This window comes from Notamacropus eugenii, chromosome 2, assembly GCF_028372415.1.
Source record: "Notamacropus eugenii isolate mMacEug1 chromosome 2, mMacEug1.pri_v2, whole genome shotgun sequence".
Taxonomy (NCBI): domain Eukaryota; kingdom Metazoa; phylum Chordata; class Mammalia; order Diprotodontia; family Macropodidae; genus Notamacropus; species Notamacropus eugenii.
In genome coordinates, this window is record NC_092873.1 from 495436163 (window position 1) to 495455846 (window position 19684).

Genomic DNA, 19684 nt, shown 5'->3' on the forward strand with positions numbered 1-19684 from the left:
TCTGAACTAAAATTCCCTTCTTTAACAATCCTTGCAGTGTTCTACAGTGGGTGAAAAGTACATTGAATGTGGAATCAAGTGACCTGGGTCCATGTTCCAGTTCTACCATCATCTAGTTGGGTACTCTTAAGCAAGTCATTTAAATTATCTGTACTTCTGTTTCCTTCCTTTCCATATATATATATATATAGAGAGAGAGAGAGATAGATAGATAGATAGATAGATAGATAGATATAGATATAGATATATATACATATATCTATATACATATCTATAGTTCCTACCTTACTAAGCTGTTCCAAGGCTTCTATGAGACAATCTACATCTATTTTGCAAAGGGTAAAGTCTTGAATAATTGTCAGCTGATATATTAGATCAGGCCAGCTAGATGTCACGGTGTATAGACTACGGAGCCTGGAGTCAGGAAGACCTGAGTTCAAATGTGACCTCTGACACTTACTAGCTGTGTGATGCTGGGCAAGTCACTAAGTCCTGTTTGCTTCAGTCTCCTCATCTGTAAAACGAGCTCCAGAAGAAAATGACAAACCACTGGAGTATCTTTGCCAAGAAAACCCAAAATAGAGTCATAAAGAGTTGGAAATGACTGAAATGACGGAACAATAAAATATCATATCACTTTTAGAACCAGCGATGGTGATAGTGTCTGGCTGACTGCATAGTCAGGGGCAAGATGAATTGGAGGGGCCATTTTACTCTGTACTTTTATCTCAGTCCCCTGAGTAATTAGAATTAGAAGGGATTTTGGAGTTTAGCCACCCTCCTTCATGTCAGAGATTAGAAAAGAGAGATCTAGAGTTTCAAGTGACTTAACCAAGCTCATACAAGTGTAAACTACAAATCTTGAGGTTTCTAGGGCCTCCTCTAACTTCAAATCCAGTAAACTTTCCACTACACCATACCCACTCTGCTTTCCCCATTCTCCTAGGCTAATGGCAGATAACTGATTCCCTGTTAGAAGCAGAAGAAAATAGCTTGGTGGCATAGTGCAGTAAATTGGTCAACACTAATGCCTTGTAGTAGAATAGGCATAATTTTTTTCATTTCAGAATTTCTATTATTTTAAAATGGTTTTGTGCCTTTCATTCCTGCCTCCCTCCCTTCCTTCTTTTCTTCCTTTATTCTTTCAGTTGTTTGATTTTAATTTAAATTTCTTTGTGCTCTTAAATCATCTCAGAATTTTCATTCCTATTAGTGCTTTCTTCTCTTGGAATGAATTTTGCTTTATTTTATAATTATTTTTGTAACTGGCCATGTAGAACAGCGTACGGATAGCTGGCCTCAGAGAAGGGAGAAGTTCTGAGCCCAAAGTCAGGAAGACTTGTGTTCAAGTCCAATCTTAAACACACACTATGTATGTGACCTTGGGCAAGTCAATTAACCTCTTTTTGCCTCAGTTTCCTCATCTATAAAATGAGGATAATAGCAACCTCCCTCCCAATGTTGTTGTGAGAATAAAATGAGATGACATTTGTAAAGCTCTTTGCAAACTTTAAAATTGTATTATTGTTTATTCTGTGAACCCATGACACCGGCTATCTTGCTATTTCTCCCTAGACTCTCCATTTTCCACTAGGAAGCGTTGTCATTGACTGTCTCCCATGTCTGGAACATTCTCCCTCCTTCTTTCCACCTCTGACCCTCCCTGGCTTCCTTCAAATCTCCAAAGAAGCCTTTCCCAATCCCTTCTGATACTACTTTCAATGATTTTTGTCTACATCTTGTTTGTATATAGTTGCTTTTCTGTTGTGTCTCCCATTAAACTGTGCTCTACTTGAGAGCAGGGACTGTTTTTTGCCTTTCCTTGTGTCCTTAGCACAGTGTTTGGCATGTAGTAGGTGCTTAATAGTTAATAGCACTTATAGATTCCTACAATCAGATCAACTTGTTACAACAGTAGTGACAGACATAGCAGACCTTGGATCCTGACTGCAGATTTTTCCTGAATGCTCATAGATGGAACTGTGATAATACACAGATATCAACTCATCAAACCATGTATCTTATGGAATGAGGTACATAAAAACCATACACAGCTCAAGATTTATCTTAAAATATGGAGGTGGGAGAGAGGGAGACATTTTGTTTGGGGGAAACAGGGCCATAAAGTCATTGATGAATCAATCATTGGAAGAATTGGGACTACAATCCAAATCTGTCGCATTCTTGCTCCATATTCCAACCATTAGACTGTGCACAGATGGCAAGATGTACTTTGAAAGGCTTGTGACTAACTTCATAGTAATTTCTCTAGTGTGGGAATTTGGTCCACATGAATGCCTTGTAGCAAAACAGGCATGTTTATTTTTTATTCAGCATTTCTATTGTCTTTACACTTTTTGGGTTATTCCCAAATCATTTCAGATTTTTCATCCCTATTAACATTTTGTTCTTCTTGAAACAATTTTTTTTTCTTTTGCAGTTTTGTGTGGCACAATATATAGAGAGCTGGACTCAGAGACAGGAAGCTCTGGGTTCAAGTTCTGACTCCAACACAATCTGGCTGCATTAACCTGGACAAATCACAGCTTTTGAGTCTTCTAGACCTGTGGGGTCAAACTCGAAAAGAGAGAGGGCCACTAAACTGTACATACAGATTCCAATGTGCTGTGTATTGATGTAGAAAACAACACATTAACATTATCTATGGTCTATTATATTTTTATTTGTTTTGCTAAGCATTTCCTAATTTCATTTTAATTTGGTTCCAGATGTACCTGAGAGTATTATGGGCTACCTGTTGGCCACCTCTGTTTCAGGCAACTCTGAATATGAGATGCTGAAATGGTGGTAATCTGCACTGGTAGAGAGAATGTTTTCATTTGGGAGTTCCCTATACTAATGAAATCACCATCCAATCTGTCTCCTAACTTGTAATTACATCCATATTCTATCCCACCAGTAGACTATAAGCCTGTAAGAGTAGGCACCATTTTGTTAGATATCAGCTCCTAGCGTAGTGCTTGGCACAGTCAATACGTAATAAATGTTTGCTGAATTGAATTAGAGCTAAAGAAGGTCCAAAGCATAAGGTATATTTAGCTCTGATGGCACAGTGAGAAGACCTGAGTTCAAATCTGCTCTCTGATACTTATTAGCCATGTGACCTTGGGTCAAGTCTGTCTGTTTCCTCAATTGTAAAGTGGAGATCATAATAGCACCTACCTCCTGGGTTGTTGTGAGAAGGAAAGGAGGTAATGTTTGTAAAGCATTTATTAAAGTATGTGGCAAATAAAGCACTTAAAATAAATCTTATTCCCTTCCCCTTCCCTGAACCAAAAAAGGATAGGTCTTCTCTAATGCTTAAGCCTGATTTTAGATTTTTCAAAAGAAAGTAGCCCATTCAATACCATATTACTTATATTAGCAATGAAAGGCTGCTGTGCTGTGGTCAGAAAATTGCTGCATAAGCGATTTTTCATTTGGCTGTGAGGCGTTTGGGGTTTCTTCAGGCAAATCCACACATTCAGTTCATTTTGTGCCAAAGCTGAATTTCAGAAGTAATTTTTTTTTCTTCCCCAAGGCCTCCTCCCTGCTGCCCCTCTCATTTTCTTCCCATAATTATTCATTTGCTTTTCCACACTTGTTTTTCCCTTGATTTTCAAGAAACAGCCACTGCACCTGCTGTGGACACATGTGGTGCATTCTTGGCTACCCCTAGTAATTAGGAATCTTGAAATATGGTGCCTGGAAGGCTGAAAAGAGACTCTTCGGCTCAGGATTTTATAGCACAGTTGAGTGAGAGTGAAACATGGGTTTCCCCTCCTTATTTCATAGTCTCTCCTTTGGGGACCATTTCAGTAACCCTCGTTACTTCTCCCTGAGGCTCTGCTTTAAGTTGGTCTGAGGTTTTTTGTATTAACCTACCCTAACAGTATTCTTCATGTTAACCTGTTCCACCTCTCCCTCTCTCCATGTGTAGGAGTCTTAAACACAACCACCTACCAAGTGGGTAACAGAGCATTATTTCTTCTCATAAAATGACATAAGAGCGACATAGGATCAATTTCAGATTACCTAGCCTGATGGAAGGAGCAATAAGTCATTTCTATATTGCTTCAGAAAGTTTGTTTGTTTTGAACAATAGCAAACGTTTAGTCCTAATTGCATTTCACTTAGGCTGATAAATTAATTTGCATTCACTAACAATAGCCAGTGCATGAAGGAGGTGGTCTTATTAAAAGGACAGGAGGAAACCAGGCTGATGGAGAGCAGAAGCCCCAAATGGATAATCCTCATGGAGATAATAAAAAGTTAACTCCACAAAGTAGTATATTAAACCCAAGATATAAGATAGGAAAAATAGGTAGAGGTTTCAAGAGCTCTCAGTGGCACTCCTGATGCTGTGGAAAGAGATGTATTTCTAGGACTTACCTGATCACCTCGGGGACCAGGAGGCCCTGGATATCCTTTGATACCCTATATGGAAGAGAGAGAGAGATTTACTGTGAAAAAGAAATTCAGATATGCCACATGATGGTCCAAATAATCAGCCAGTCACTCAATTAATAAACATTCGTTAAATGCCTATTATGGTACTCTGCCAAAGAAAGGTAAAAAATGATTCTTGCTCTTAAGAAGCTTACATATTAAGGGGGGATTCAATATGTGGACAACTAAGTATAAAAAAGTCATATGCAGGATAAGTGGTAAATAACAAACAGAATCTAAAACATTAGAATTAAGGGGGGTTGGGAAAGACTTTTGAAAGTGGGACTTTAGTCCCCAGTTAGGGAAGCCAGGAGGTAGAGATGAGGAGGAAAATCTCTCCCGGAATGGGGGAAAATCAAAATTCCAGGAGTCAAGAGAGACACCATATACTCAGGGGTCACATAGTCACACACTGGATCCAAATTTCTCATATTTATATTCTGTGTTTGGCTTCTTCACCAAGAAAATTTGACTTGGTTGATTTATCGGAGTTATTCATATTTCATGTTACCAGTAGAAGAAGCAGTAGCACATTGGGACCAAAAGAAAAATAAAACAGAACTACCCCAGACCACCTTCTTTTCTGAAAATTTGATATCTAGTTATGCCTCTGTTACATTTGCTGAGGCTTGTCAAAGACTGGGCTTAGTTTAAATGACAATAAAATGAAATGCCTTCAGCCACAATCTGTTTGTAATTATTGCAAAGTTGGATCTCATCCAGACAATTTCCCTTATCCAAATCCTTGTCATAACATTCCCCGAATAAGCCAATATAAATGAGAGCGACATACTCATAGGGTCATCAGAGGAGGCTCTAACAAGCTCTCTAGGAAATAAGTAGAAGTAAATATTTTCTTAAGCACAATTATAACGGAATATTATATTGCCTTTCCCCAAAGTTGTGAGATGATTGATAACCTCCTGGTGAGATATTTAATTTAGGAGAAAGAATTGAGAGGCAATGAGAGAAGGAAGAATGAGGAGGAGGGGGAGGAGAAGAAACAAAGGGGAGGGGGAGGGAGGGTAGAAGGGAGGGAGAGAGCTCAGATCAGATAGTTTTGGATTTGCTTCTGAATAATTGTGTTAGTCTCTCAATAACTGAACCTTTCTGTAAGGTGCTATCCAGTAAACAAAGGAAATAAACATGGTCCTCACTTTAGTTGAGGAAACAATGACTATGAAATAACTGAAGGATCTATCAGATGGATTAACATCAAACCATTCAAATTAATATAATATAACCAAAAGAGCTAAGTGTTGAATAGGATATAGAGAAGAGATCTATATTAATCATATAAGGTTGACCAGAGGCAGTACTTTTGCAGGGGCCTTTTGTAAGAGGTAAAAGTTCTAGATTAGCAGAGAAGACATAGAGGATGTTCTCATTGATAAAAATAGAGGGACATCAAGGAGGTAAAGTGGGAAACGTGTTGAATTTAGACTCAGTTGTGTTGTTCAGTGGTTCAGTCATGTCCAACTCTTTGTGACCCCCTGGACCACAGCACACCAAGCCTTTCTATTCTCCACTATCTCTCAAAATCTGTCCAAGTTCATGTTCATTGTTTCCATGATGCTATCTATCCATTTTGTCCTCTATCATTCCCTTTTTCTTTTGACTTCAATCTTCCCCTACATCAGGGTCTTTTGAGACCTAAATGCAAATCTTTCCTTAGACAGTTACTAGTTGTGTGACCCTGGGCAAGTCACTTAACATTTCTCAGTCCTAGTTTCTACAAACATAAAATGGCTTTAATAATAACACTCACCTTCCAGGGTTCTTCTGAAGCTCAAATAAGACAATGTGTTAAAGCACTGCGTAAATCTTAGCTATACATTTGTAAGAAGGGGAGAGGATAAACTCAGTACTTTGAACATGAATTTTCAGGCACTATCAGGATAGAGAAGTAGAAATATCCTCCAAGAAATTTGAGGATGTCAAGCCTGGAGGTGTAGATTTGTGAATCATTCACAAACAGTAACCGAAAGCATTTTAGAAACCAAACTCCCCCAAGGGAACAAGAACACAGAGAGGAAAGCTAAAAGAGAGATGGAACCAGAGATGCTTCGCTGTTATGTTGAAGCAATCCTTTGCTTTTCAGTACCCGCCCTGTTTCAAATAGGCTGTTGGACAGAGGTCAAGTTATTGAAAATATATTTATGGGTATAAAAGGAGGTGGATCTCCAGAGTTAGCTGTAAGAAACAGTGACAGAAAGCACTTTGCATACCTCAGAGCACTATGTAAATGAGTTACTGTTATTACCATTTTAAAAGACCTGAAATTCAGGAGCTTGTCGACAACATGCTGCTGTAATGGATGCCAAATCCAGATCCAAAATAAAACTTGGGGAATTACTCATTCTGTGCTATTAACTACCTTCAGGTTATGCAGTCATTTATTTGACCAAAAATATTACTAAAGATGTATATTATGTGCTAGGTTCTAGAGACATAGAGATTTTTTAAAAAATGATGTCTAGGTGGCAGAGTGGCTAGAGTACTGGTCCTGGAGTCAGGAGGATCTCAAACACTTGATACTTTCTGGCTATGTGACCCTGGGCGAGTCACTTCATCCTGATTGCCTCACCAAAAAAAATAATAATAATAATAATGTCTGCCCTCAAAGTGCTTACACTCCACTGGAAAATTTAAACAAAATAAGCATAATTTGTGGTGTAGGGGCACAGATACTCTTTTCTCATAGAGTCCCATACTAGAGCCCTAGCCTAAAAGGGTCCTTTTCTATCTTTGATCTGCTGAAGTCAACCTGAAGTTTTACTCCAGAGAAATATTAAAAATAAAGTTTAATACACCTTGTGTTTACATTTCCGTAACCATCAGTGACAGAGTCCATAACCCTCCACTTCCACTTACTGTACACAAATGCATAGTGGTTACAGCAGAGTCTTTACTTCTTTTCCCTCCTCTAGAAAATGTGTAAGACACATAGTACTCACAGGGACACAAGACAAATACAGAATACATAATACAGTCAAACATCTCATCAGACTCCTCATGAAAGAAAGGTAAACAAACTTTGGGCAGTACTAAACAAGAAATCCTCTTCCCACCAAAGGTCCAATGAACTCATTGCAGTAGTGAAGAGGAGTTAGTAAGCTCCAGTTTGATTTCCTGGATCCTTATGGGATGCTTCTAATCCTTCAGCTGAAGTAGGATCTTCCTCCTCTTAAAAGAACACTGTTGAGGAAATCCCCCTTTTATAAAGTGCCATTATACAATTGCTTGAACTTAGAAACTCTTGGACCATGATTGGTTACCCATAAAGCAACTCTCAGAGCTGGTACTCCCTCAAAAATCTCTCCCTTCTCTGACCAGAAGGAGAGATCCTGGGATCATACTACCTCGTGAATTCAAAATCTGGCCACCTCTACAAAGGATATTGGTGTTCAGAAGTGGTGACCTTGAATACCTGTCAGGTCACACACAAGCACATGTCGACCACCGAGTGATTGCCATGAGTCACAATTCACAATCACCTGCTCCTGGGGCTGGAGAAGAGAAAAATTCTTCTCTTCTCCTCTTCATGAATATCTGTCCTGCTGAATGTGGGTGGGGAAGAGAGAGAGGGAGACAGAGACACAGAGACAGAAGTGGAAGGAGGGAAGAGAGGGAAAGAAATAGTGACACACATACACACACAGAGAGAGAGAGAGAGAGAGAGAGAGAGAGAGAGAGAGAGAGAGAGAGAGAGAGAGAGAGAGAGAGGCGCTTTTCTTGACAGTGAAGGAGAGGCAACTCTTCTAACAGGAGTCCTTTCCTCCTGGCTCCTAGTCACAATCATTTTGGGTGCTGCCCCAGTCCACAGCAAAGGGCTAAGAGGTAGGTACTTGCAGAGGTATGATGGATCCAGCTTACGAATGATTGTTAAATTTTTAGTGTGTGCATTTGTTGTTAAGTCATTTCAGTCTTGTCTGACTTCATGGCCTTCCCTAGCTCATTTTACAGATGAGGAAGTAGAAGCAAATAGGTTAAAATGGCTTGCCCAGGGTCACACAACCAGCAAGTGTTTGAGGCTAGATTTGAATTCAGAAAGATACTGACTCCAGGCCCAGTAGTCTGTGCTGTGCCATCTAGGTGTCCAACATTGAGGTGAGCATTTGCACTTCAGAAATTGTCAAACACTACAAATCTGGGTTTGATTGTCTTGTGGATTGTCTAGATTTTAGAAAGAGATGAAGAAAGGTTAATATTGCAGGTTAAATTTAAAAGTGTGCCATTTCCCCCTAAGAACCAGCTAAAACATTTACCAGCACATCTCTGTGTACATGCCCCAAGGGGTGATGTCCTTTGGACATGAATCCAAGCCTGGAAAATTGCCCTTGCACCAGGGGAATCCTGGCTGATGAGATTCTATGCATAGCCTTCCTGCCTCCAACCCTCAAAGATGTCAAAAGGAAAACCAGGAAAGCACAGAGGGAGGGAATTAAGCTGAGAGTTTAGAAAAAGATAAATGGATTAAATTTAATAGAGAGTTCTAGAAAATGTGGACTGGGGGAGAATGAGGGGGTAGAAGAGGATTTGGTCAAAAGAGGTTATTTGTTTGTGTTCTATCATCAGTACTAAAGCAGATTACTGGTCTTGGAGGGGAAGCAGAGGGTGAGGAAGCAACAAAGAGTATACAGCTAATTTTTAAAAAGTAACTATTTGTGAAAAGGGATAATGACTGGAAGTGGTGACAGAAATGCCTGAAGGATTTTTCAATCTAGGAGAAACCAGTTCAGGGTCAGATATTCTGTACTCCAAATGTACTCTGGAAATATTGATTATAGTCATAGAGAATAGATCAGGTAGCAAGCAAATTGAGTGGCCCATGATCATTTACTTTCTGTTTAATAACAGAATATTAATTATTTCTTTTGAATGTGCATTCATTAGTCATTATAACAGAGCAAGAATTGACTGTATGCAGTTCTGGGGATATGAACACAAAATAGATAGTGCCTGCCTTCAAGAAGTTTACATTTTAACAGGGAAGGGTGGGCAGGGCCTGTGCTTTGGTCTGGGAAATAATTGACTGATTGATGCACTTTTCCAGCAGGAATTGTAGGGAAAATATGATTATTGTTTCCAGGGCAAGAGAGTGAGGGACAGGAAGAGAGAGTTTCGACATACGGTGTCACATCAGGAGGATACATGGGTTGACTTCTTGTTGGGGATCTCAAAGTAACTAGATATAGAGGTCTATGTGATTCTGTAGTCAGGTCCTCAGTGATCATGATGGCATAGCCCCAGAACAAGATACAAAGCTGAGTGCAATAATATTCCACTATATCCATATAATACAATGCATGCAGCCATTTCCTAATCAATAGGTCCTTACTTTATTTCCAGAGTTGGGGGGGGGGGTGCTTTTTATTTTGCTACTATAAAAGTGCTACATATTTTGACATTCATGGGGGCTCTCCTATTATTGATTCTCAATAGTATATTTCAAGTACTAAAATTGCTACACCTATTAGCTATAATCACATCATTCCAAATTGGTTTTCAGGACCAATTTATATCCCTACCAATGGTGATTCATGAACTTGTCTTCCCATAGCCAAGCCAGCATCCACCATTTCTAATTTTTGTCACTTTTGGTAATTCAGTGGGTATTAGGAAAAACTTCAGAATAATCTGCATTTTTCTTATGATTAGTTCCTTGTCATTAGAATTATTATATGGTTTATTTTTTATTTTTCCATTTGAAAACTTTTTCAGTGGTTCTGTTATACACTGGTATCAGGTTAAATACCTTGAATATCAAGTTTTCATCACAGATATTTGATGGGAAGATTTTTCCCATTCAACACTTTCTCTTCCTGTGACTTTGTTGATTTTGTTTGTGTAAATTAAATATATAGATAATATATATTTATAATGTAATGTATATATGATATATGAAATCAAAATTCTCTCTCTAGTCTTTTGCAATGTCCTCTCTCTTATTTATAAAATCTCCCCCAACCACAGTTGCAAAAACCAACCCCCTCTTTTCTCCTTTCATTTTGTAATGATAAGACCTTAAATTTTTGTACATTTCTAATTGGAGTTTATTATGGAATATGCTAAGATGGTTTTTTGGGGGGAACTTCTATTTTCTGTCAAATCACTTTCCAGTTTTCCTAGTAATCCTTGTGGAATGGGGCTTGGAGGGTCTTTCTTCAATTTCTCTGTGATCTTGGACATTACTGAATCATAAGCTAATGTGTTTTCTTTCTTCCAAGGTCTTGTTTGCCTACTTACTCTATTCTACTGATTTATTTCCATTTTCTTAGATTAATGCTAAGATCCATTAATTACTACTTTAAAAATATAACTTCATTTTAAAATCTTGAACTATTCAAGATTCTGTATTTAGTTCTAAGGAGCAAACCCCCAGTTGTTTCACTGGCATAGGATTAAATATATAAATTAATTTAGACAGTAACCTCATTTCTATTTGTTGTTAAGTCATCATGCAGTCACATCTGACTCTCTGTGACCACATTTGGGGTTTTCTTGGCAAAGACACCGAAGTGGCTTGCCATTTTCTTTTCCAGATCATTTTACAGATGAGGAATTGGGGCAGGCAGGGTTAAGTGGCTTGCCCATAGTCAAACAGCTAGTAAGTGTCTGAGGCTGGATTGGAACTCATATCTTGACTCCTGGCCCCTCTATCCACTGTATCATCTAGCTGCCCTACATTTTTATTATATTATTGCAACAGCCATGAGAAATGAATAAAAAAACCAATTATTTGCCTTCCTTTATTTCTGTAAAGGATTTATTATTATATTTATGTAAGCCTTAGCAGATTAACTCCAATATACGTTTACCCTTTCTATCATTTCATGTTTTTGTGACTACTTTATAGAAATGTTGCTGATGTTTTGTGGGATTTGTTTTGTATCCTGCAACTCAAACAAAGCTATTAATCATATTAGTTTCTTTTGTTGCTTCCTGGGGTCTTCTAAGTAAAACTATCATATCAGTTGTTATAAGAATAATTCTGTATCTGTCATTACTGTCAATGTTTATACGTTCATTTCCTCTCATGTCTTATTGTTATGGCTAGGATTTGATTGGTTAATGAGGAAATATGGTTTCATTTCAAGTTATATTCAGTCAGTTCCTCCTCCTTCCCTCCTCTTGACTCATTTAATCCCCCCTGTTAGGTTTTATGCTCCTCATTTCATTTTTCCCACAAATCTTTTGTTGTTGTTGTTGTTGTTGTTGACTTCTTAGCTCTCAAACAATGTCATAGTTTTTAATGGTCTTATTTACCTGAGAAATATGAAAGCATTGATTAAATTGCTTGATCTTTTCTGGAAAAAACTGTATTTATTTACCTTTCAGCAAGTGAAAAAGACAAAAGCGTGCCAGTACAAGAAGAAGATAGGAGACACATGGAGAAGCATTCCTAACTGGCTATAATAATGATAATCATAATAACAAATAGCATTTATATGGTAATTTAAGTTTTGCAAAACACTGTACATTTTATCTCATTCAATCTTCCCAACAGTCCTGTTAATTATTATTTCCATTTTATAAATGAAGAAACCAAGACTGAGCGCAGCCTATTGATTTGTCCCAGCTCATCAAGCTAATAAAATTTTTTACTACTAAGGAGCCAAAGTGTTTATCTGTCTTTCCTGGATTTTTTTTTCTGCTTGGTATGTTTGCTTGTCAAATACCCTGCCATCCTCTGATTTCTTCCCAGAATCATAGAATTTAAGAGCTGGAAGGAACCTTAGTAGTAATTCAGTGAAACCTATACTTGAACAACAATCCACATAAGACAAAATTGACAAATGATAGATGTGAGGAAGAACCTGCTACCTCCCAGAGTGGCTCATTTACTTTTTTTAATAGCTCTAATTATTATAAAGTGTTTCCTTTTTTGTTGGTGTTTAGTTGTTTCAGTCTTGTCTGATTCTTGGTGACTCCATTAGAGGCTTTCTTGGAAGAGATACTAGGGAATAGTTTCCATTTCCTTCTCCAGCTTATTTTACAGATAAAGAAACTGAGGCAAACAGAGTTTAGTGACTTGCCCAAGGTAACATGTCTAGTAAGTGTATGAGATCAGATTTGAACTCAGGAAGACAAATTTTCCTAACTTCAGTTTCTGTGCTCTGTGCACTATGGCAACACCAAGCTCCCAAAGTGCTTTCCTACATCAAGGCTAAACTTGCCTCTTTACAACTTGAATCCATTGCTCTTTATTTTGCTTCCTGAGTCCAAGAAGATCTAGCATTCCTCAATGTGAAAGCCTTCTAGCTATATAAAATAGCTACTATTCCTGCCCTCTGCTCATCCCTCCTAAAATCACTTTTTTAGGCTACAACATCCCCATTTCCTTCAACCAGTACCCATATCATATGAAACTAATCCCCCACCTTCCTAGTTACCCACCTCTATGTTTTCCAGCTCATCAATGTCCTTCCTAAAATATGGTAACCAGAACTCAATAACACTCAAAACACGGTCTGACCAAGGTAGAATGCAAAGGAGTCATCACTGCCCTCTTCTTGGACACCACAATGTACTTCTGTCTAAGGTCACATTGCTTTGTTGGATGTTACACTAGTGTTGACTCATATTGAGCTGGCAGTCCATTAAAAACTTCAGATAATTTTCAAATGATCTGACATCTCATCACAGCTGTCCTACCTTGTAATTTAAAAGCTGACTTCTTAAGGTCAAATGTAGCACTTTATATTTATCCCTACCAAATTTCATTCTATTAATATAGCCTCAATGTTCTAGATTGTCAATCTTAATGAATTTTAATATCTAGTGTATTAGCTATCTCTCCCAATTCACAAACAAGTTCAATCAACATGCAAATTATACTTTTATCTGAGCTTTAACAGAAACATTTAACAACAAAAAGCCAAGCACACATCTGTGATGGTTGGGGGGATTCTGCCAGTCACCACCTTCCAAGCTGAGATTCAAGCACAACCACTAGTCTTTGGCTTCAGCCACTTAACCAGCTCTGAATCTATCTCATTATATGAATGAGTATGAGTGTGTGTGTGTGTGTGTGTGTGTGTGTGTGTGTGCGTGCGTGCATGTATTTTCCACACACCAAGATAGTAAGAGAAGTTTTAGCGAGTGTTTTGGGAGGAATAGCTACCCTCCTCTCACCTACTAGTTAAGTGTTCCTGTTGGTTTTTTTCCCCAAAGAGCTAGTTTACTATGATCAACTTTTTAATTTAATTTTATTTAATTTTAAATCTTAATTTTCTTCCTTCCACCTCCATATTCCATCCACTATATTTCCAATGAAAAAAAAACAAGAACAGCAAAACTTTTGTTAAATATATGTAGTTAGCCAAAACAAATTTCTGCATTGACTATGTCATATATATACATGTACATATATGTATATGTGTGTACAGGCATGTATATGTATATATACAGAGACATGCCCACCATATGTAAGAATTATAGAAGCATGTTATGATTATTATAATATATTATAATTACATTATGATATATAATACACAATATATAATTATAATATAATATATAATTATATCATAATTAAATTATGTAATTATAATGTAACAATATAATGTATTGTGATATAATCATTATAATACAATAATTATGTAACAATTATAATATAATATTCATATTACATAGTATATATACTTAGATGTAGATTGTATATATATGATCTATAATATCTATTAAGAGAGGAAAAGAGGGAGTGCAGGACTATATATGTGTGTGAATGCATATCACATAGGATTATATACATGTATATTACATATGTTATTTTGTATACATATATGTCTCAATCTGCACACTGATGTATCACTTCTCTATCAGGAAGTGAGTAACATGTTTCATCATGAGTCCTCTGGAATCATGACTGGTCATATTGGTCATAGTTCCTAAGTCTTTCAAAGTTTTTTGTGGCATGAACTATTTTTGATGAAGCTGTCCTGATGATTTCTTGGCAAAGATACTAGAGTGGTTTCCTATTTCTTTCTTCAGAAATTGAGAGACTTAACCTAGGGTCACACAGCTAAGGCCAAATGTGAACTCAGATCTTCCTGACTCCAGGTCCAGTGCTCTGTTCTTTAATCCACCTAGCTGCCTCTGACACATGCAAACCTCACACGGTGTAGTCATGAAGATTCAGATATGATTGGACAATAATTTTCTCATCTATGGTATTCAAGCTTTTAGTTTCATCATTTTCCTCCTAAGAAAGCTACTATCTTTCTATAATCTCTGTATGTTCCATCATCAAGATCCGTCACTTTAGATACATGCATCATCATCATGATGACCTTGAATAAACTCAAAATCAAAAGGTAATATTAGAAGAATATTGTTCATTTTCTATGTGTTCACACAGATTGTTATCTGTTGATTTTTTTTCTGTCAAATTTTCTTTCATTTTTGTATTTCAGAGTTCCAAGTCTTCCATTCTTACGTTTGGAATATCTACTATGTTACGGAGATTCTATATCATAGATTTTATGTTATCTATTTTTTTTTTGGTATTTTACTTTCTTCATCAAAAGCTTTGATTTTTGCCCTAATTTCCAGTCTGATTCTTAGAAGCAGGCAATCAACAAGGATTTATCAAGTGCCTTCTCTGGGGCTAAGGACTGTCCTAGGTGTACAAGACACACAGACAAAAATTAAACTGTTCTGGAATTAGAATTATAGGCCTTGCGTTCACATTTCAGCTCTGCTTACCACCTTGCAACCCTGGCCAAGTCACTTAACTTTCCTAAGCCTGACAAATGTAATTTCAGACCATAGTCTCTCATTTCAGCAAAGAAGAGAGAGAAATATTCTCATATCTCCTTTTTTGAATCAAGTATATCATTACAATTTTACAGCATTCAATTTTTACTATTGGGCTGTTTCTATTTTTTCAATTATATTATTATGATTTTTATTTATATTATTTTCCTAATTCCTATTACTTCATAATTCTTATAAAGTAGGCATTATTCACCATATTCATTATTTCTGATAGCACAGTAATATTTCATTACATTAATATACCACAATTTATTTAGCCATTGCCCAACTGAAGGGCACGTACTTTTTTTTTAGTTCTTTACTACTTTAAAAGCAGTGCTGTGAATATTTTGGCACATTATGGGATGTGTCTTCCCATCATTTGGACCTAGCAGTAGAATCTTTGGGTCAAAAGGTGTGGGTATTTTTAACGACTTTTTATAGGTGTATAATTTCAAACTGCTATATATAGAAGGACTGGTTCATTTACACTTCTGCCAACAGTGTATTAGTATACCTACCTTTCCATAGCTCCTGTATAACAGGTGCTTTCAACCATGAGGAATTAGAGGAAATAAATTAGAGGAAATAAAATGGGAAACAAAGATCCTTAGATATGACCATGTAGCTGGTGTTCATTAAGGAAGAGAGATCTTAAGTTAGCTAAAGCTGATACTGTATATTTTTATGACCCTTGGCATTTGTAAAACACAGCCTTTATGGAAATTCTTAAATCTTGGATAGGGTTTTAAGCTCAAATCTAATTCAAGCCATGGCACATAAAATTCAATTGAATATTTCTGGAGATGCTCTAATCTATAGTAGGAATGCTGTGGGAGGCAGGGTTGGAATAGAAGGAGTGGCTGCCTAGGGTGTGGAGCTACACTGGATGCTAAATGTGGTACAGATCTAAGAGCTGCCTGGGAGGGGTCTGCCCTTTGGAGTCATTTGCAGATGGCTCTGTAATCGACTGCAATTTGCACTCCTGTTGGCTATACTACGCTACCATTCCCCAAACTTTTGACCACATGCCCAATTTACTTTCTGCTCAAATACCAGGCTAAGTCTGGAAGGGAGTAGGGAGTGGGGATGGTAATGCATCTGGGAAAATGGACTTCCTTGGAGCCATTGGAATGTTTCATTAATTTATGTTTCATTAAAAAAAGATTGGTTTACAAAGAGTTCTTTTGAAATGTCAGTACGGTTATGGTTTTCTATATTCACATGATATGAATAAAAAGGGAAAACTGTCAATGGCTCACAGCTCAAGCTCTTTCCTCAGATATATTCATGGGGAATAAAAAATGGGGCTGGGAACCAACCACAGTCCAGAGAAATTTTTAAGGGACTTCAAAGAGAAGAGACATTGTAAATAGGTCAAATACCATTATTACCGAATTCCCCAAGTGGTGTCAATTTATTGTCATTGTTATTGTCCTAGCATTGTGTTGTACAGAAATTTCTTTTATTCTGACCCTGTACTGTATCAATTCAGGGAACTCTCTACATGGAAAATCTCCCCACCAGTATAGGCCAGCAACTCTTCTATAGCTTATAGTCTTAGAGAATTCTTTGGGACACCAAAAGTTTTAGAGATTTGGGAGTCACCCAACTAGCATACTGAAGATCACACATCTCCTATGTATCTAGTGTCAGATACAGGGCTTGACACCAGGGCTTCTTTACACCAAGCTTGGCTCTCTGTCCTGTAGTCCGTGCCTCCTCTTATATTATTGAAATATTAGAAAGGTAATATGGGAGAGCAACTAAGAGCACTAGACCATGCCAGAAAGATGTTGAATTCTGTCTTAGACAATTATGGGGAGTGTGACCCTGGGTAAGTCACTTAACTTTTCCAGACTCAGTTTTATCATCTAAAACATGGGAATAATAATACTTGGAACACTTTCTTCTCTTGGTTCATAAACTTGAAGCTATAAAACTGCAAGGGACCTTAGGACCCTTTTGGTCCAATCCCATCATTTTATTTTTATGGAAACTGACCTCTAGAAAGGTTACGTAATTTGCCCAAGACACTATCAAATTGTGGTGCTGAAGAAGACTTTTGAGAGTCCCTTGAATGGCAAGGAGATCAAATCAGCCAGTACTTAAAAGAATTCAGACTATTCACTGCAAGGTCAAATATAGAAGCTGAAGCTTAAATACTTTGGCAACATAATGAGAACACGAGACTCATAGGAAAAGACCCTGATGTTGAGAATGATTGAAAGCAAAAGGAGAAGGGGATTGCAGAGAATGAGATGGATAAATACATGGATGAACATGAACTTGGGCAGACTTTGAAAGATAGTGGATGAAAGAAAGAGAGTGGATAAGACTATAAGCTATAGAAGAGTTGCTGGCCTATACTGGTGGGGAGATTTTCCACGTAGAGAGTTCCCTGCATTGATACAGTACAGGGTCAAAATCAAAGAAATTTCTGTACAACACAATGCTAGGGCAATAACAATGAGGAAAGATAGCCTGGTGTGCTATGGTCCAAACACACTGCTGGTAAGTGGTGATCTGAATTGCCATATTGCTCTGCCACCTTCCCTCTTGTGATCAAATAATGGGAGAATATAACGAAGCCTATAAATACTATCTGCTATTCTGAAGTAGATCTTTAACACTCATCTCCCCTGACCTCAGAATAATAACTCACATTTCTACATAAGTTCCTTGAAGGAAAGGATTGTTACATTTTTGTCTTTGTATTCCTAGTATTGAAGACTGTGTCTGATACATAGTATCCATCAACAAGTATTTATTAAATGCCTACTATGTGTCAGGCATGGTTCTGGATACCAGGGATACAGAGACAAAGGAGACAATCTCTACTTGCAATGAGGTTACATAATAAACGTAGGCCTGAAAGTTTGCAAAGCATTGGACAACCATATTTTTATTTGATTCTGAAGGGGGACATGAGTACATATAAAACAGATAAAGCATTAATACAAAATTAATAAATACACATTTATGCGAGGTAGTTAGACAGAGGATAGTTTGGAAGAAAGGGTAGTAGCAATTGAAGGGAAAAGGAAAGGCTTCATGAAGAAGACAGTGTCGGAGCTTTGTTGCTTAAGAAAGTGAGGGATATTATTAGGTGGAGGTAAGGAGGGAGTATATTCCAGGCATTTGGGACAGCCTGGGCAGACACAGAGATGAGAGGTGGAGTATAGCTATGTATGAAGGAAAGAGAAAAGACTAGGGGTGGGAAACCTTCAGCCTCGAGGCCACAAGTGGCCTTCTAGGTCCTCAAGTGCAGCGCTTTGACTGAATTCAAACATCACATCTGTGACAGACAGGAAGTTCAGATTCAGTCAAAGAACTATAGTTGGGGATCTAGAGGGCTGCATGTGGCCTTAAGTTTGCAGGTTTCCCTATCCCTAGAAAAGAGAATTTGACTAGAATAGTATAGAAAATGGAGCATAGTGAATGAGGCTGGAAAGATGGTTTGAGGGCAGATTGTATGAGGCTTGAAAAACTAAAAAAAGGACTTCATATTTTATCCCAGTGACAATAGGAAGCCACTGGATTTGAGTGGTGGAATCATATGGTCATATCTGTATTTAAAGAAAATGACTTTGGCAGAAAAGTGTGGGATGGGACAGAGTGGAAAGAACTGAGGCAGGGAGATATTTTAGGAGACTGTCACTATGAGAAGTGATGAGTGTTTCAACTACAATGGTTGCCATGTGAGTAGAAAGAAGAGATCAGATGCCAGAAATGTTGTGAAGGTAGAAATGGCAAGATTTGGAAACCAACTGGATGAGTGGGATGAGAGAGACTGAGGAATCTAGAATAATGCTGAGTTTATGAACGTGGGATCCTGGATAATAGATATTTAATAAATGCTTGCTGCTTGATTGATCAATTGTATGTTTACTGTTTACAGAACTTCTTTCTCATTACAAACCTATTAAGGTAGCTAGTATAAATATTATTATTTATATTTTATAGATGAGGAAATTGAGGCTCAGAGAGACTAAGTGACTTATTCAAACAGAGGCAAGATTCTGACTCAAGCTCAGTACCCTTTGCATTATACATGTGTGATGCCTTATTCCACTACGCCTTTTGGCTTCCAGACCTTTTTAGTATTGTGAACTGGACTGCCTTCATTCAATATTTCTTGGCAAAAGGGCCTCTATGAATATTCACATCATACAGTGCAGACATTTACCCACTCCATCTCTGTGCAGCCTGTCCCCTGGTCTAGTCTTATGATCTCCTTTTCAACTTCCTCCTATGCTACATGAAAAATAGAGAAAGAAAAAGAAGCAGAGATCGGGGTGAACACAGAGCCCCAAGCCACAGGCAGTTCAAGAGCCAGCCAGGGACTGCTTCCACTGATTTCTTCAGAGAAGGAATACAAGTCTCTGTCCAACTAGATTCATCCTGCAGTAACAGAGGTGTGAACACAGCTGTAACATTGGAGAGCAGCTAAGCAGTGAGCACTATCCCAAAA

The 19684-nt window shown here is 37.7% G+C and overlaps 1 protein-coding gene across 2 annotated transcripts in view; it reads right to left on the reverse strand.

Moving 5' to 3' along the window:
- The window catches only part of COL24A1 (collagen type XXIV alpha 1 chain), a 376860-nt gene that overhangs the window by 270074 nt on the left and 87102 nt on the right, over positions 1–19684 (reverse strand). For both annotated transcript variants that reach the window (XM_072648923.1, XM_072648922.1), the window contains exon 9: positions 4393–4437. In XM_072648923.1, the coding sequence (XP_072505024.1) occupies positions 4393–4437 (45 nt within the window). The remainder of the gene's footprint in view (positions 1–4392; positions 4438–19684) is intronic.